At 41.7% G+C, this 14665-nt stretch overlaps 1 protein-coding gene across 4 annotated transcripts in view; it reads right to left on the reverse strand.

Annotated features, from left to right (window-relative positions):
- C7 (complement C7) overlaps window positions 1-14665 on the reverse strand; it is a 53848-nt gene that overhangs the window by 14728 nt on the left and 24455 nt on the right. For all 4 annotated transcript variants that reach the window (XM_027101197.1, XM_027101198.1, XM_027101200.1 and 1 more), the window contains 5 exons: window positions 13638-13748; window positions 10386-10552; window positions 7632-7860; window positions 4915-5086; window positions 1305-1392 (listed from right to left, as the gene is read on the reverse strand). In XM_027101197.1, the coding sequence (XP_026956998.1) occupies window positions 1305-1392; window positions 4915-5086; window positions 7632-7860; window positions 10386-10552; window positions 13638-13748 (767 nt within the window). The remainder of the gene's footprint in view (window positions 1-1304; window positions 1393-4914; window positions 5087-7631; window positions 7861-10385; window positions 10553-13637; window positions 13749-14665) is intronic.

A 14665-nucleotide genomic window follows, 5' to 3' on the forward strand; every position in this document is an offset into this window, starting at 1 on the left:
GAAAAAGAGCACCCAGATTGGCATTGTGATTTGAAGAAAATGGGGAAAGATATTTGATCTGCCTTGGTTCTAGCCCCTAGGCCTTCCACTGCCTTGCAGAAGGGACTTCTATATGAGAAAGTCTAACTCAACAGTGTCTAAACCTGGCCGTCTCTGTCAAAACCATTAGTAACAATTAAAAAAAAAAAACAACTCTCAGGCTCTACACTAAACTTACAAAATGAGAAAAAAAAAAAAGGAGAACAAGGGGCAAGCAGCAATCTATTGTTAAGTTTCCTGGGTGCCTATGATGTAGCCAGTCCACGGGACAGTGTTTGGAACCCCCAGCTCCTTACAGGACACCATATGCACTACAGTTGAAGACAGCAGCTTCGTGGTTTGCTGAAGTCTATGAGTCTGCCTGGCCTCATTCTATAAGCATATTTCCTTCAGGAACTTCATGGATTGTGGTGGGATAATATGAGTGTTAGAGAGTCTAGGTTCACTTTCTCTCTCTCTCCATACACACACACATACACATCTCCCAACAGTACCTACATTTGGGGAAATTTCAGCAAACAAACACTCAGTGAGTATATGTTCAAGGGTCTGGCATTTGAGAGGCAAATTCTTCACGGAGAAACCAAGGCTGGTGGCACTGAGAAAATCCTGATGAACAATAGCTCCTATGTACCATGAAGAGATACTTCCTGGTGTTTGGAGCCAAAGCCTCATCGTAAGAAGTAGTGAGAAGAGCACACAAATTAATATGGCCCCAAAGCCATGTTAATTTCCCAGAATGACAAATGGCAGATGACTTGTGCTCCCTCCTGAACAAGAAAATTGCTCAAGTATAATACAGTGACCCATATGTCACCAGACATTGGCTAGATGTCTTACTGGCCCCTGGAATAAACCTAATGCTTTACCCCAACCCTTGTATTTATGAAAAATTTAAAAAGACTCCTTGCAGTGAAAAGAACCAGGTAAGTTCTCTATGCTGAAAAACTTGCTTATAGATTCCTACTTTCGTGTTCAGAATGGAAATGTTTAGCTACCCTCTGGCATGATTACATTTCTAATTCATTGGGTGGCAATATTGATTTCCTCCTGAAGATATATTACCTCCTGAAGAATTCTAACCACCTTGGGCCAAAGAAGAAAACTCACAAACTAAAATCCTCACTGCTAAACTAAAATGCACACTAAAATGTTTTTGGCACTGTTTCATCATGGAAGGAGGAAGCAGATTATGACATCAGTAGAGAGCTAGAACTTGGAATGAACAGTGTATGTAAAGGAAAAAAGTATCTTTTATAACCAACTTGAACATATCCGTCTTTCAAGGCAGGAGGTGATGGACAGAATTCTGTTGGAACCAAAGGCAAAGGAAAACAATGTGGTTCAAGCATTCTGAAAGGAAAAGGAAACAAAACATAATTAACATGATGGATTTTCCACAATTTAACAAATATTTTACAGCACAGTGAATTTTTCATTTGCAGCTGAAGTAAGTAGTGGACACTGCTCTGTGATGTGATGTTTTTGTCATTCTCAGAATAAAATATCTGACCACATCCCATGATAGAAAACACATATCAACTCACGCTTCCAAAAGATAACTACCAGATCAGTAGTACGGAAAACAAACAAAGAAAAGAAAAAGAAATAAAGCCATTGGACAACACATATGATTTATGTGATTCCTACAGGTCACCTGTCTCACACCCACTTTTTCTCCTGCTATTTGGTTCTTAAATACCTTTAACACAAAATTAATTCTGTATTGAAAATAAGGGAATTCAAGTTTGTGATCCTGCGAGAGGTAACACAAAATAATAACTATTTTTGACTGAGTGCTTACTATGTGCTAGGCATCTTGACAGATGTTCGACAAATGTGCCTCAGCTCAATTCACACGCACAGTAACTCCATGAGATATGTGCAGAAAGGCTCAGGAAGTTTGAATAACTTGTCCAAGGTTATAGAGTAAAAAATACCAGGGCTGGATTCATGTCTAGTTAAGCTCCTAAAATCGTGCTATTTCTACCTCTCACAAGGCAATCTCTAGGGGAGCTCACAGTAATTGAAACCGAGCAGGGCCCTGTGGGGCTCCAAGGCACAGAGGCCTTTTTTCATTCGCCGTTTCCTGTAGGCGAGACTCCAGCCTCCATGACCTTCCCTGAGTTCCAAAGGGCAGATGTGAACAGTTGCTAATCAAGGGAGAAGCATCCAAGCAACCACCTGAGGCGACATTAAAGGGACCAGAGAGACTTCCCTGGTGGTACAGTGGTTAAGAATTCACCCTCCAACGCAGGGGACTTGGCGTTTGATCCTTGGTCAGGGAACTAGATCCTACATGCCGCAACTAAGGAGCACACATGCTGCAACTAGACCCGGTACAACAAGGATAAATTAAATAAATACAACTTAAAAATAAATGTTTTAAAAAAAATTTTTTTAATGTTTCATTGCTGAATCATACCCCTAGGTTAGAGTTCTTTATGCCACACCCCACTCTTTCATACTGTCCTTATTAACCTTTTCTGATCAGGTACTGGCAAATATTTTAGAAAGATAATTTGAAGACCATGTGAGTTGAGGAAATGTGTAAGATGCTTGGGTATCTGGTATTAGCATAGGGAGGTGAGATGCCTTATTCCTGGGTCTTGGGTGCCTCGTAATCCAACAACAACCAATATCTCCTGGCTGAGGAAGCTGGCAAACATATGAGATTCTGGTAGGAGGAGAATGTTGCCTTCAAGGGCACAGATCTCTGGGAAGATGAGGGTCTCGGAGGAGACCTCTCCCTCCGTGGGCATATTTCCTCTACCTGTAGACATAAAGCTGGATGGACAGCAGCATCCTAAGGGAAGCACTGAGAGAATTCTCGCTCTTCTTGGTGCTCAGAGGAGAGGAAATATCCTCTTCTTCCTTAGTACAAAAAGGAAAGTTATGCTTATACCTCACATCTGAGTTTCCTCAGTGTGTGGCAAGAATGTAAGGAACTCAGCTCAGAAGGCGGCAACATTCACAGGCTATTTGTAAGGCTTCCCCTCAGATTTCCTGTTTCTGGAGTGGAGATAATACTGGTGTAGAGTGACCTCAGAGGCACTGCTGAAAATCATTGTTTAATGATAGATGTCATTGTTATCATGATTATGATGCCAAAATCTCGGCATCTCTGTACACCAATGCCGAATCAAATCTCAGAGACAGAGTTTTGGGTGAAGTAGAAAAGGATAGCTTTTGTACTTTGCCAGGCAAAGGGGGATACAGCGGGCTCCTGCCTTGAAAAACTATGTGTGTCCCCCTGCCATCCCTGCCAGAGGATTTGATGAGGGGTTTATAACAACAGTCCAAGGGTGGGGTTTCTGACAAGATCAGGGTGTGTGCAGGGCTTGTCCTCCCTCGTCTCCAGTAGTCGAGCTCTAATCTTTTCTTTTTTTTTTTTTTTTTGCGGTACGCGGGCCTCTCACTGTTGTGGCCTCTCCCGTTGCGGAGCACAGGCTCCGGACGCGCAGGCTCAGCGGCCATGGCTCACGGGCCCAGCCACTCCACGGCATGTGGGATCTTCCCAGACCGGGGCACGAACCCGTGTCCCCTGCATCGGCAGGCGGACTCTCAACCACTGCGCCACCAGGGAAGCCCGGGCTCCTAATCTTGATGAGCTTCTCTGGTCCCTCCTACCAGAATCCCGTATGTTTGCCAGCTTCCTCGGCCAAGAGATATTGGTTATTGTTGGATTACAAAGCACCCTAGGAATAAGGAATAAGGCGTCTCACCTCCCTATGCTAATACCGGATACCCAATCATCTTACACATTTCCTCAACTCACATGACCTTCAAATTATCTTTCTAAAATATTTGCCAATACTTGATCAGAAAAGGTTAATAAGGACAGTATTAAAGAGTGGGGTGTGGCATAAACAACTCTAACCCAGGGGTATGATTCAGCAACGAAGCTTTTTTTTTTTAATATTGATTAATTGATTGATTTTTGGCTGTGTCGGGTCTTAGTTGCCCTGTGGCATGTGGGATCTTAGTTGCTGACCAGGGATCGAACCCACAATCCCCTGCATTGGAAGGCGGATTCTCAACCACTGGACAACCAGAGAAGTCCAGCAATGAAGCGTTTTTGAAGATAGCTTTTGCAAGGTCCTGGCAAACAGGAAGTTAGTATCAGACACCTGGGCTAATCAGTGAAGATGTTAGCTGTCTCAAATGTATGCTTCATGCTTAGTCCAAAGTAAATAAATAAGAGGGAGTGGGGGCTTCCCTGGTGGCGCAGTGGTTGAGAGTCCGCCTGCCAATGCAGGGGACACAGGTTCATGCCCCTGACCTGGAAGATCCCACATGCCACGGAGCACCTGGGCCCGTGAGTCATGGCCGCTGAGCCTGCGCGTCCGGAGCCTGTGCTCCGCAATGGGAGAGGCCACAGCAGTGAGAAGCCCGCGTACCGCAAAAAAAAAAAAAAAAAAAAGAGGGAGTGGTATATCTGAAAAATAATGCAACTATTAGTGAATGCCTACTACATGCCAGGCACAGTACAAATCACTTTATATTCTTAACCTCAGGCAATATCCTATTATCATTGTATCCACTATTTTTATCGTAACTTGCCCAAGTTCACAGAGCAAGTAGGTGGCAGGTCTGCCTGATGCCAAAGCTGCTGCTCGCATCCACTGAAGCAGACTGCCTTCCAGTTCCCCACCCTTTTGTAACACCTGCGTCAGGAAAGCTTGAAGCACACAAGTGCAAATTGGCCACAATACGCCTCTCTTTCAACTGACCCCAATGCTAAGAGCACAGCACTCCCTGATAAAAATCACCATTTAAGGTTTAAATCTTTCAATAGCAGCAGTCATGTATTCCGTGCTTACTGTAGAGGGCACTGAGTTTTACATAATTGCCAGGAGGTCTGGTCTCTATTACCGCAAATGCTCCAACTCCTGGTCTTCGCATTGTCTGGTTTCTGACGTTTCTCCAATGCAGGATTTCCCACCCTCACTGGGAGGTGGGTTATTGCATTCTCGGCTCCTTGTTTTCTTCCCTTGAACGCAGGGGCCCCAAGAGGACCAGCAGCTCCACCCTCCATCAACCCCTCCTGTAAATAAGAGAGACATGGTTCAGAGAGTACTTGGAGAGGAAGATTTCAGAGTTCAGTGAGCTAAGCTTCCTACTATGTGGTTATTGGGGGAGGGGACGATCTGGGGTTTATTACCTTCACTCTGTTCACTGAGGTCTCCACGGTGGCCAGACTGTCTCTGCACACTGACTAGGATTGCCCGTATTAAGGCTGCATTAACGAACTTCTTGCAATACTACCTTAAATTTGTTTATTATTTTACAACGGTTTCAAAGCACTTTCACATGCATTTTATCATTCATTAATTCTCACAAGAACGAATGGAGGTGACCAAGAGGTCTGTTAACATTCTCAGTTGATAGGTGTGGAATCCAAGACAAAGTGGTTAAGTGATATGCACAATGCTGTACTGGTGGGCAAGAACCATATCCAGACTGTAACCTGGTCTTATGGCTGAGTCCAGGCTCTTTTTATCACCCCACAGTCTCTTAGTAAGGCAAATAAGTTCCTAATGTTAAAGCAGTGATTGGGCATGAGAAGAGCATAGTCTATTGCAGTGGTCCCCAACCTTTTTGGCACCAGGGACCGGTTTCATGGAAGACAATGTTTCCACAGACTGGGGAGGAGGGGACGGTTTGGGGATGATTCAAGAGCATCACATTTATTGTGCACTTTCTTTCTATTATTATTACATTGTAATATATAATGAAATAATTATACAACTCACCATAATGCAGAGTCAGTGGGAGCCCTGAGCTTGTTCTCACTTGCCACTCACTGATAGGGTTTTGATCTGAGTCTACAAGCAATTGATTTGTTATGGTCTCTGTGCAGTCGAACCTCTCTGCTAATGATGATTTGTATTTGCAGCCGCTCCCCAGCACTAGCATCTCCCCTTCAGCTCCCCCTCAGATCATTAAGCGTTAGATTCTCATAAGGAGCGCACAACCTAGATCCCTCACATGCACAGTTCATGCTGTGAGGGTTTGCACTCCAATGAGAATCTAATGCCGCTGCTGATCTGACCGGAGGCAGAGCTCAGGTGGTAATGAGAGCGATGGGGAGCAGCTGTAAATACAGATGAAGCTTCGCTCCCTCGCCTGCCACTCACCTCCTGCTGTGCAGCCCGGTTCCTAACAGGCCATGGACTGGTACTGGTCCATGGCCCGGGGGTTGGGGACCCCTGGTCTACTGGGTACTCCAGGTTGCCAACCCCAGGGCTGGTGCTGTACAAGATGAGGAAATATGTAAGTAGGAAAAATGCTTCTACCTCCTGTCAGCACCCTTCTTCAATCTACAGGCACCTCCTCAACTTGCTCTGGCCACCTTCCACCTCAGGGCTGGTTCACAGCTCACAGGTTTTAGTATTTTTCCCATCATATTCCTTGGAGGACATTAGAGAGAATTTGAAGCATATTCTAAGAGCTTTGCTTTCCTAGTTAGAAACTGATCTCAGGAACTATTCCGCCAAAGCATTACTTCTGATAATAGATGGGTGTGTTTACTGCTCCTTAGCTATTTCTACTGTGTGACCTACATCCCTCTTCCCTCCACAGCCACTCCTCAGTATCACACACAAAAAAACTAAAATAATTTTTCCCATGATCTTCCTTACCCTTTCTTCCACAATTAGAAATCGAGTTAATAATATAGTCCCCTGAGTATGTTAATAGTAGGTAATAAGAGCTTGAGGTATTATGACTGCTACTCCACTCATCACCAGCAGGGGGAGCTTCCATTTTATCAAATAGCTGTAAATCTAAGCCTCAAAGGAATGAATCGCAGTGGTGGCATTTTAGTTTACCAGGACAGGCCACTTGGGGAGACATTTGGAGGCAAGGATGCTTTCTTGATGCTTGTCTATAAGCAGCCGTGGTTTAGTCATGTACTTATTCATTTATCAAACATTTATTAAGTGACTTTATGAATCAAGCACTATGTCAGGCTGTGGGAATAAACAAAGGAATCAAACAGTTCCGAATTTAAGAAGTAAGCTTTCTAGAGGAGAGAGACACACAAATGAATATAAAAATAAATATACACAAATCATCTCATACTTTGCCTACTCATAAAGTGAACTTCACATACTAAATACTTAAAACACCAAATGCACTGTTGAGCACACAGCCAATGTTCAACAAATATTTGTGAATGATTGATTGGTGGGACATAACACAAAATAGAAATAGAGGTGTTTCCAAGAGCTTGCCACCAGAAAGGTTAGTCAGTGCAGACACAAGCTCTGTAGACCTAAGTTATGACAAAACCTTACTGAGGTGACTATGGAAGGATGGAAGGTGTTTCAGGCATAAATCTGTTCTAATGGAGAGTGGAGAGTAGAAGGCAGTTCTGTTAGTTCAGATGGGAAAATAGAGAGATAGCAAAGGACCCGACCTCAGTAGCTACAACTCGGAGGTGGAATAGGGAGGGAGAGACATATTCAAGGCCTTATGAGACTTGCCCTTCTCCATACCCGAGGAAGCACACTCTCAGAGGCCAGAGGGAAAGGGTAATTCCCTTTTCATTGTGTCCAGCATAACTTGAGAGAATGCAGCACACTGACCTGCTTGATCCCCTACGAGGGCTCCTTGTTCACACGCCACACCAAACGTGTATGGTTTGCAATGGCACTCACACTGGGTCCCCTTCACAGTGGCCATGCCACCATTTTGACAAGGCCGGCAATGACAGGGGTCAAATTCATCGAGATATTCCTCAATGGCCCGTTTCAGGTATAGCCTTTTCACAGAGGCACAGGGTACTTCCTTTACCAGCTCATACAAAGGTGTCAGCTACACAGATAAAGACATCACGGTCAGTAATCAGGGTTTGGAGCGAGAATATTTTCCTTTCAGCATTTTGGCTCAATCTCTACTAAAACAAAATCAAAAGCCACTCTTATCTTAATTCCAACTATTTCTTGTTCAAATAAAAAGAGAAAGCAATTCACTACCTTTACAAGACAAACCTAGGGAACATTAGAAACAGATAGGGAGGGAATATTTTTTTGTATTTTATGTGCATACATAAAATTTTAAAAAACCAACAGGATGTTCATTTTCTAGTTATTGAAAGATTATTTTGAAGACAACACATTTCCACTCCTGCAGAGGATAGAAGAAAAGGAAATGCACTTAAATTACAGTAAAGAAGCAAATGCAATTAAATTTGAGATTAAATATCCTGACTCTGAGATACTTAACATATCTCTAATGGAGACTATGATTCTCTATCCCTGAAGAAATTTAAAACAGGTAGGCATTATCGCTCTGTGTTGGACAGTTCTGATGAAGAGCAACTTCAAGACCGGAGATGGATTGGCTAAGCTCTAACAATCTGCTCTCCCAGGAACAAAAAGGCTCTCATTTGTAGCCTTTGCCAATTTCTGCAGTGTAACTACTCTCACCATGGCCAGTTTCAGGCTACCACCATGATGTCCCTGAGCACGGAGCTGGGAAGAGACCTGCACCATTGGCTCTTGAGAGAGTCTGAGTGAGTTGGCTAGAGCACCACTGCGAGTACGGAGATTAGCTCAAAGGGTCACATTGCCCTCCATCTCTGCCCAAGCTCTTCTGAACTGAACAGCATTGCATGGTTATCTACCTGTAACATGTCTCTTCTTTCTCTGTCCCTTTCCTGTCCAACTAATAAGTTAACATAGCTATGACAGTTACAGTCCTATGTGGGAAAGCACATAGTTGAGAATGGAAAAGAATGTCTGTTTTTTACCCTAAACAACAATTTAGGATTTTTAAAGATTTGTATGAGATACTGACAATGAAAATAGATCATTTTGAATATTAATGAATGACACTTTAAGGTAAGACTTCCCAGGAAAAACTGCCCCTCCCACTGTCACTGTTATTGGGACGCAACTGGGCTTAGTATGGTGTCAGGAGGGTACCTGAGGAGCACTCGTAACTTTTGAGTTTGTAAATGTGTCCAAGTTTCTTAATCTCAAAAGTCAGGTTGGGGCTTCCCTGGTGGCGCAGTGGTTGAGAGTCTGCCTGCCGATGCAGGGGATGCGGGTTCGTGTCCTGGTCTGGGAAGATCCCACATGCCGCAGAGCGGCTGGGCCCGTGAGCCGTGGCCGCTGAGCCTGCGTGTCCGGAGCCTGTGCTCCGCAGCTGGAGAGGCCACAACAGTGAGAGGCCCGTGTACCGCAAAAAAAAAAACCAAAAAAAAAACACGTCAGGTTGGACCTGGGACACTGCCTGACTCCTGTGGCAGGGAATAGATTATAGAATCACTTTTGCTATAACATGTATTTTGAAAATGTGAATTTGTTCCATTGAGAGTGAGATATTAAAAAATAAAATGAGTATATCATAAATTTTGTGTTTTCTTATGTACAATTTTGTCCATAAGAAACACGGGGTGAACACAGAAAACTGCACACAACTGAACCAAGCTGCATAAGAATACACAAAACACTCACACACAAGCACACATCTCAAACACCCATCTAGTTCACCACCTGTATAAGAAACCACACCAACCACAAATGGTGTTATGACTGTCGGTCATTTCTGATAGCGCTCCTTCTACCACTTCACAAGAATTCACAATCTGTAACCCTCCCATCACCCAGCAAGCTTCAGATCCTCTTCTAGGTAATGTGCCACCTTTATTGTAGTCCGTGCATTCCTTAACAATTAAACATGTATAAAACTGCTACTGTTTTTATTGGTGCCTCTTTTTTTTTTTAATGAGTGTCACAAAAGTTTTTGAGTGTTGTGTTCCTAACACATTTTTTCCCATAAGCCCTGTGGTCTTTATTGTGCAATTTTGCCTAGCTCTCTGATTTTTAGGAACACATATGTTGTGTTATAAAAGAACTGACTGTGCCAATAAAACATCCTAAAATTCTGCCAGCCAAATTGATTCTATCTTTTTAGAACTAATTTGCATGACCAGGAGCCTACAAGCCATGGCCACAGGAAGAAAGGTGATCTGACAAATGTAACACTAGGCAAGCCCTTAAATGCCTTCCTCTTGCAAGAATCTATAACTCCTCTAAATCAGGGACCAAGGAAAACATAATCAAATTTAGGTCAAAAGCTTGAAATGCAAATTTTAGCATTAATTTCTCTTGGGATTTACAAGACATTTAACCTTTACAACTGAAATATGGACACACAAGATAATGAAACTTGTTTCCTATTATGTATGCATTCATTTTACTATACAAAACATAACTGGGATACGGAAAACGCTAATTACAGCCTTCTCTGTTTAACCACCTTAATTTAATCTCATTTTCCCAGTGCAAATAAATATGACTGCTTTCTGGTGCTTTCAACAGAGTGTCACATACCTTTTGTTTTATGATTTGCGGAAGTTCAGTCACAGATCCTGCCCAGAGAGAATATCTCCATTTGTTTCCAGCAGGGTTGTCCAGTTCCAGGTAACTAAGGCCAGACACAAAGCCAGGACGTCCCCCTCTGACAAATGGGACCCCTCGTAACACATTGCCCTGAGTTCCTACTCAAGGAGAAATCAAACGAAATAAGTCTGGATGCACAAATGAAATGAGAATGAGCATATGAAATTGCAAGTCAATGAAGTAACACAACCCATTCAACTGTATGATATTCTGGAAAAGGCAAAACTATGGAGAGAGTAAAAATACCTGTGATTGCCAGGAAGTGGGGTAGGAGGGATTTTTAGTGGATTTTTAGGATCTTTAGAGGACTTTTAGAGCAGTGAAATTGCTCTGTATACTATAATGGATACATGTCATTATGCATTTCTCCGAACCCACAGAATGTACAAGAGTGAACCCTCATGTAAACTATGGACTTTGGGTGATTATTATGTGTCAGTGTAGGTTCATCAGTTGTAACAAATGGACCACTAAGGCCTGGATGCTGTTAACGGAGGAGGCTGTGCCTGCGGGGACAGCAGGGATATAGGGATTCTCTGTACTTTTTGCTCAATTGTTTTGTGAATCTAAAACTACTCAAAAAAATAATATCTATTAAGAGAGAAAAGAAAAAAGACACAACCATTATCTAACAGTAGATGATTATTAAGAAATTATTATTCATATTCTTAATGTTCTTAGTGTAAGAAGAAAATTTGTTATACAGGTGACTATCTTGTTTCTTAGAAGATACATGCATGTATTTAAGGATGAAACATCATGACATCTGAAACTTCCAAATGGTTCAGCAAATATCACAAATATTTTAAATATATATTTATGCATTGCTAAACAGTCAACATTATAAATACTATATGTAGATATATATATCAAAACATCAAAATAATAATTATTGCATGTAAGAGGTGGGTACGTTGGCGTTTTTTACTATGTTTTTTCAACTTTTCTGTATGTTTGAAAATTTTCATAAGAAAATGTTGGGAGGAAAAAGTTCATTGCATCTGGAATACTAACAGTAACCAAAATGCTATTAACAGGCATATATTAACACATAAAAAGTGTTCTAAAATGTTTGAATACTAATCAAATCCTTTTTCTCATTTCTGTGCCTTATAATTTCAGAAATATTTTCATCTCTGTGTCTAATTGATTTCCACACTGGTCACGACCGGAAGTTCCTAACTTGCTGATCAGACTTACGTTGATTTTCATTTCCTTTTTTTTAATTAAATTTTGCAATTTCATAACACTTTCATAAAATTTTGCAAATTCAAAAATTACACTTTTATCATCAGAAGTTATTAAAGTCTCATATTTTTAAAGAACTGCCTGAGTGCTTCCTCATCTTCCTTGTTAGTTACATTTTAAAATGCAAATAGTCACACTTTTAATGCAGTGTATTGCCAAGTTCAGTCCCTGAACTACTGGAATCAGAATCACCTAGAATGACTGCAGATTTCTGAGCTCCAGCCAAGACATAGGACGTAGCAGAGAGAAAAGTCAAGTACTCAGCATTTGAACAGGCTGCCCCAGGTGATCCTCTTGCATACCAAAATTTGAGAATCACCACCTAAACCGACATGCTTGTTTACAAACTACAGAGTCTAAGAAATCAGCTTTTATATTTATTTTTAAGCCTGTAGCCTCTCTCTCTACACCTCAGTGAGCTCTGTGCTCCAGCTGGCCCTCTTCCCGTAGACAATCAGCCTGGGGCAACAGTGAAGGGCCCAGATTGTGAAGCTAGACATTGGAATCTTGTGCCTGACCCCAACTGTGGTCTTGGGCAACCTTTCTGTGCCTCAGTGTCCCTGTCGGTAAAATGGAAATATGAATAATACCCAGTTCTTAGGTAGGAGTACATTGGTTAATTTTTGTAAATCACTTAAAATTGTGCTGGGCACATCATAAGTGCTACATGTTTGTTAAACATAAAATAAAATAAGATAAAACAAAGCAAAATTAAAATAAAATAAAATCAGAAAGCAGCTTCCAATCACCAGCCCAACTGATAACTGATGTCAACAACTTCTCAAAGCTCCCACTTTCATTTCTATTTCCAGATCAGTGTATTTCCATGTTGTTCAAAAACTCGTCCTCCTCCTTTGTCATGTCAGGTCCAAGAAGACAGGCACTTTTCCTGGCATATTCACTGCTGTATCACCAGTGCCTAGAACAATTTCTGCGTGCACTATAGGTTCCGTAAATAGTTGATGAATAAAGTAAGTGAATGAGGAATTAAGCCTGGCTTAACACTCTGTCTCCCTCCTTTTTGCAGTCATCTACTAAAGGATCCTCACTTCCTCGATGAGGACTTTAGCACCTGGGTCAGTCTTCTCCTTCATCCCAATTTCTGCCATCACCCCAAGAGAACTTGAGCTCTAATGCTGCTCCATGGCTTCACACAATGCACCACAGTCTCATTTCCATCCCTACTACACTAAGAATCTCTTCATTTTAAGGCAATTACGTCTTAATCACCAAATCCAATGAAGTCTTCAGACCTCCTCTTATGTCACTTCGCTGTAGCATTTCTCGCTGTCGATTTCTTCTCCTCTACCTTCCATGTTACTCATCTTTTCTGGTTCTTATCCTATCAGATTATTCCTTTTCAGTCCCTCTTCTTTCGCTGCAACTTTATATTTGTCATCTTTCATTTAATCACTCCCTGTATTAACGGCATCCCTTGCCATCAGGATGAAACCCAAACTCCCTAACACGGCATCTAGACACAGTCTAAATCAGCTTACCCTTCCAGTTCCTTCTTCAATCACTCAAGGCTAACACACCACCTCCCGCACTCTGCCACCACCGTCACCACCACCACCATGCACCAAAAACTTCTAACTGCACTGAGCACCCATGTCACAGGGTGAAACTGAAGCTTCTCCTCTTGCTGTCATTTTTCTAGGCTTGTTTGTCAACCTTCCTCACAGGAAACAAAGATGGTGTTCACTGAGGACATAGTTACAGTACACAGAGGTACCCAGTGAAGTTTCCACTCTGCATGATGGATCACCGCCATGACATATGACAGAGAGATCAGAGGTAAAAATAACCAAGTATTTCAAAAACACAAAATAGAACACCCGCTAGAATTTCAAAGGCCCTTGGAGACCAGGAATTAACCACAAGAAAGAGGGATGGAGGTAAGTTTGTAATGAAAATTACCCCCTTCTCACTTACCTGCAGCCGATTTTAAGGCCTCTTCCATCTCCTTGCATGCGTGCTCTGATGATTTAAACAAAAACTTGATATGTGAGGAAGCACATTTCTTCTTCTTCTCTGAACCAAAAGCTGGGGGGAAAAATTTTAAAGGTGCTTAGTTTCCACATTTGTTGAAAATCTCCTTTGAGATGCTGGCCAGGTGTGAGAGTGGCATAAGAGGTTGTTTCCTATCACTGGGGCCATATAATCAAAAATATGCTATACGTACATGTTCAAGTGCTCTAGAAGGGTCAAGGGGCAGAAAAAGTGATATTTGATGTTTGTTATAAACAAAATAAGATACATGCATTATATTTAGGGGTAAAGCATCACATGTCTGAAAATTACATTCAAATGGATCAGCTGCTCTTGGCTTCTATTAACTTTGACCAGAGGGTGGGGGTGGGTGAAACAGTGGAGGGAGCAAAAACTGAGCACTTCACAGAGTGATACCTTTTACCCAACTGCAGTCAGCTTCTCAGGCATAAGGCAAATAGGTAAAAGTAGATGTGCAATGGCCTCCAGCCCACCCACGGGAGACCCCAAAAGCTGGGTTCTGGTTCTACAGCAATTAATTCCTAAAATCTTAGTTCTAGTGCCTCAGTCTCTCCATCTTTAACATCTCCGGTTTCTACATTTTCTTCCTATGACATATAATCTTAGATGGTTACAATTTCTACTCATTATCAAATGGAGTTTTGCCAATGCATTTTTTTAAAAGAGGATAGAAAATAATAAAGGGTACAAATATATTTTTATATAATTTTACTAACTATATTATTACAAACTCAGTATTTCTTAAAGAACAATTGGGGGCATATAACATATCCCAGAATCCTTGATTAATTTCACTTAAAACTTTTAAGAATAAAAACTGCTCAAGAGTAAAATTTTTACTCAAAATTTTTTTACCAACTCAGAAAGCTTAAAAAAAAAATCCTCTTCGTTTCTTTTTAAGCGTTAAAGAAAAAAAAAAATGGTCATGAAACTGAGTTTAGATCAAGCCC

This window comes from Aethalodelphis obliquidens, unplaced genomic scaffold (assembly GCF_003676395.1).
Source record: "Aethalodelphis obliquidens isolate GAN/ISIS:26980383/991018 unplaced genomic scaffold, ASM367639v1 scaffold4, whole genome shotgun sequence".
NCBI classification, from domain to species: Eukaryota; Metazoa; Chordata; class Mammalia; order Artiodactyla; family Delphinidae; genus Aethalodelphis; species Aethalodelphis obliquidens.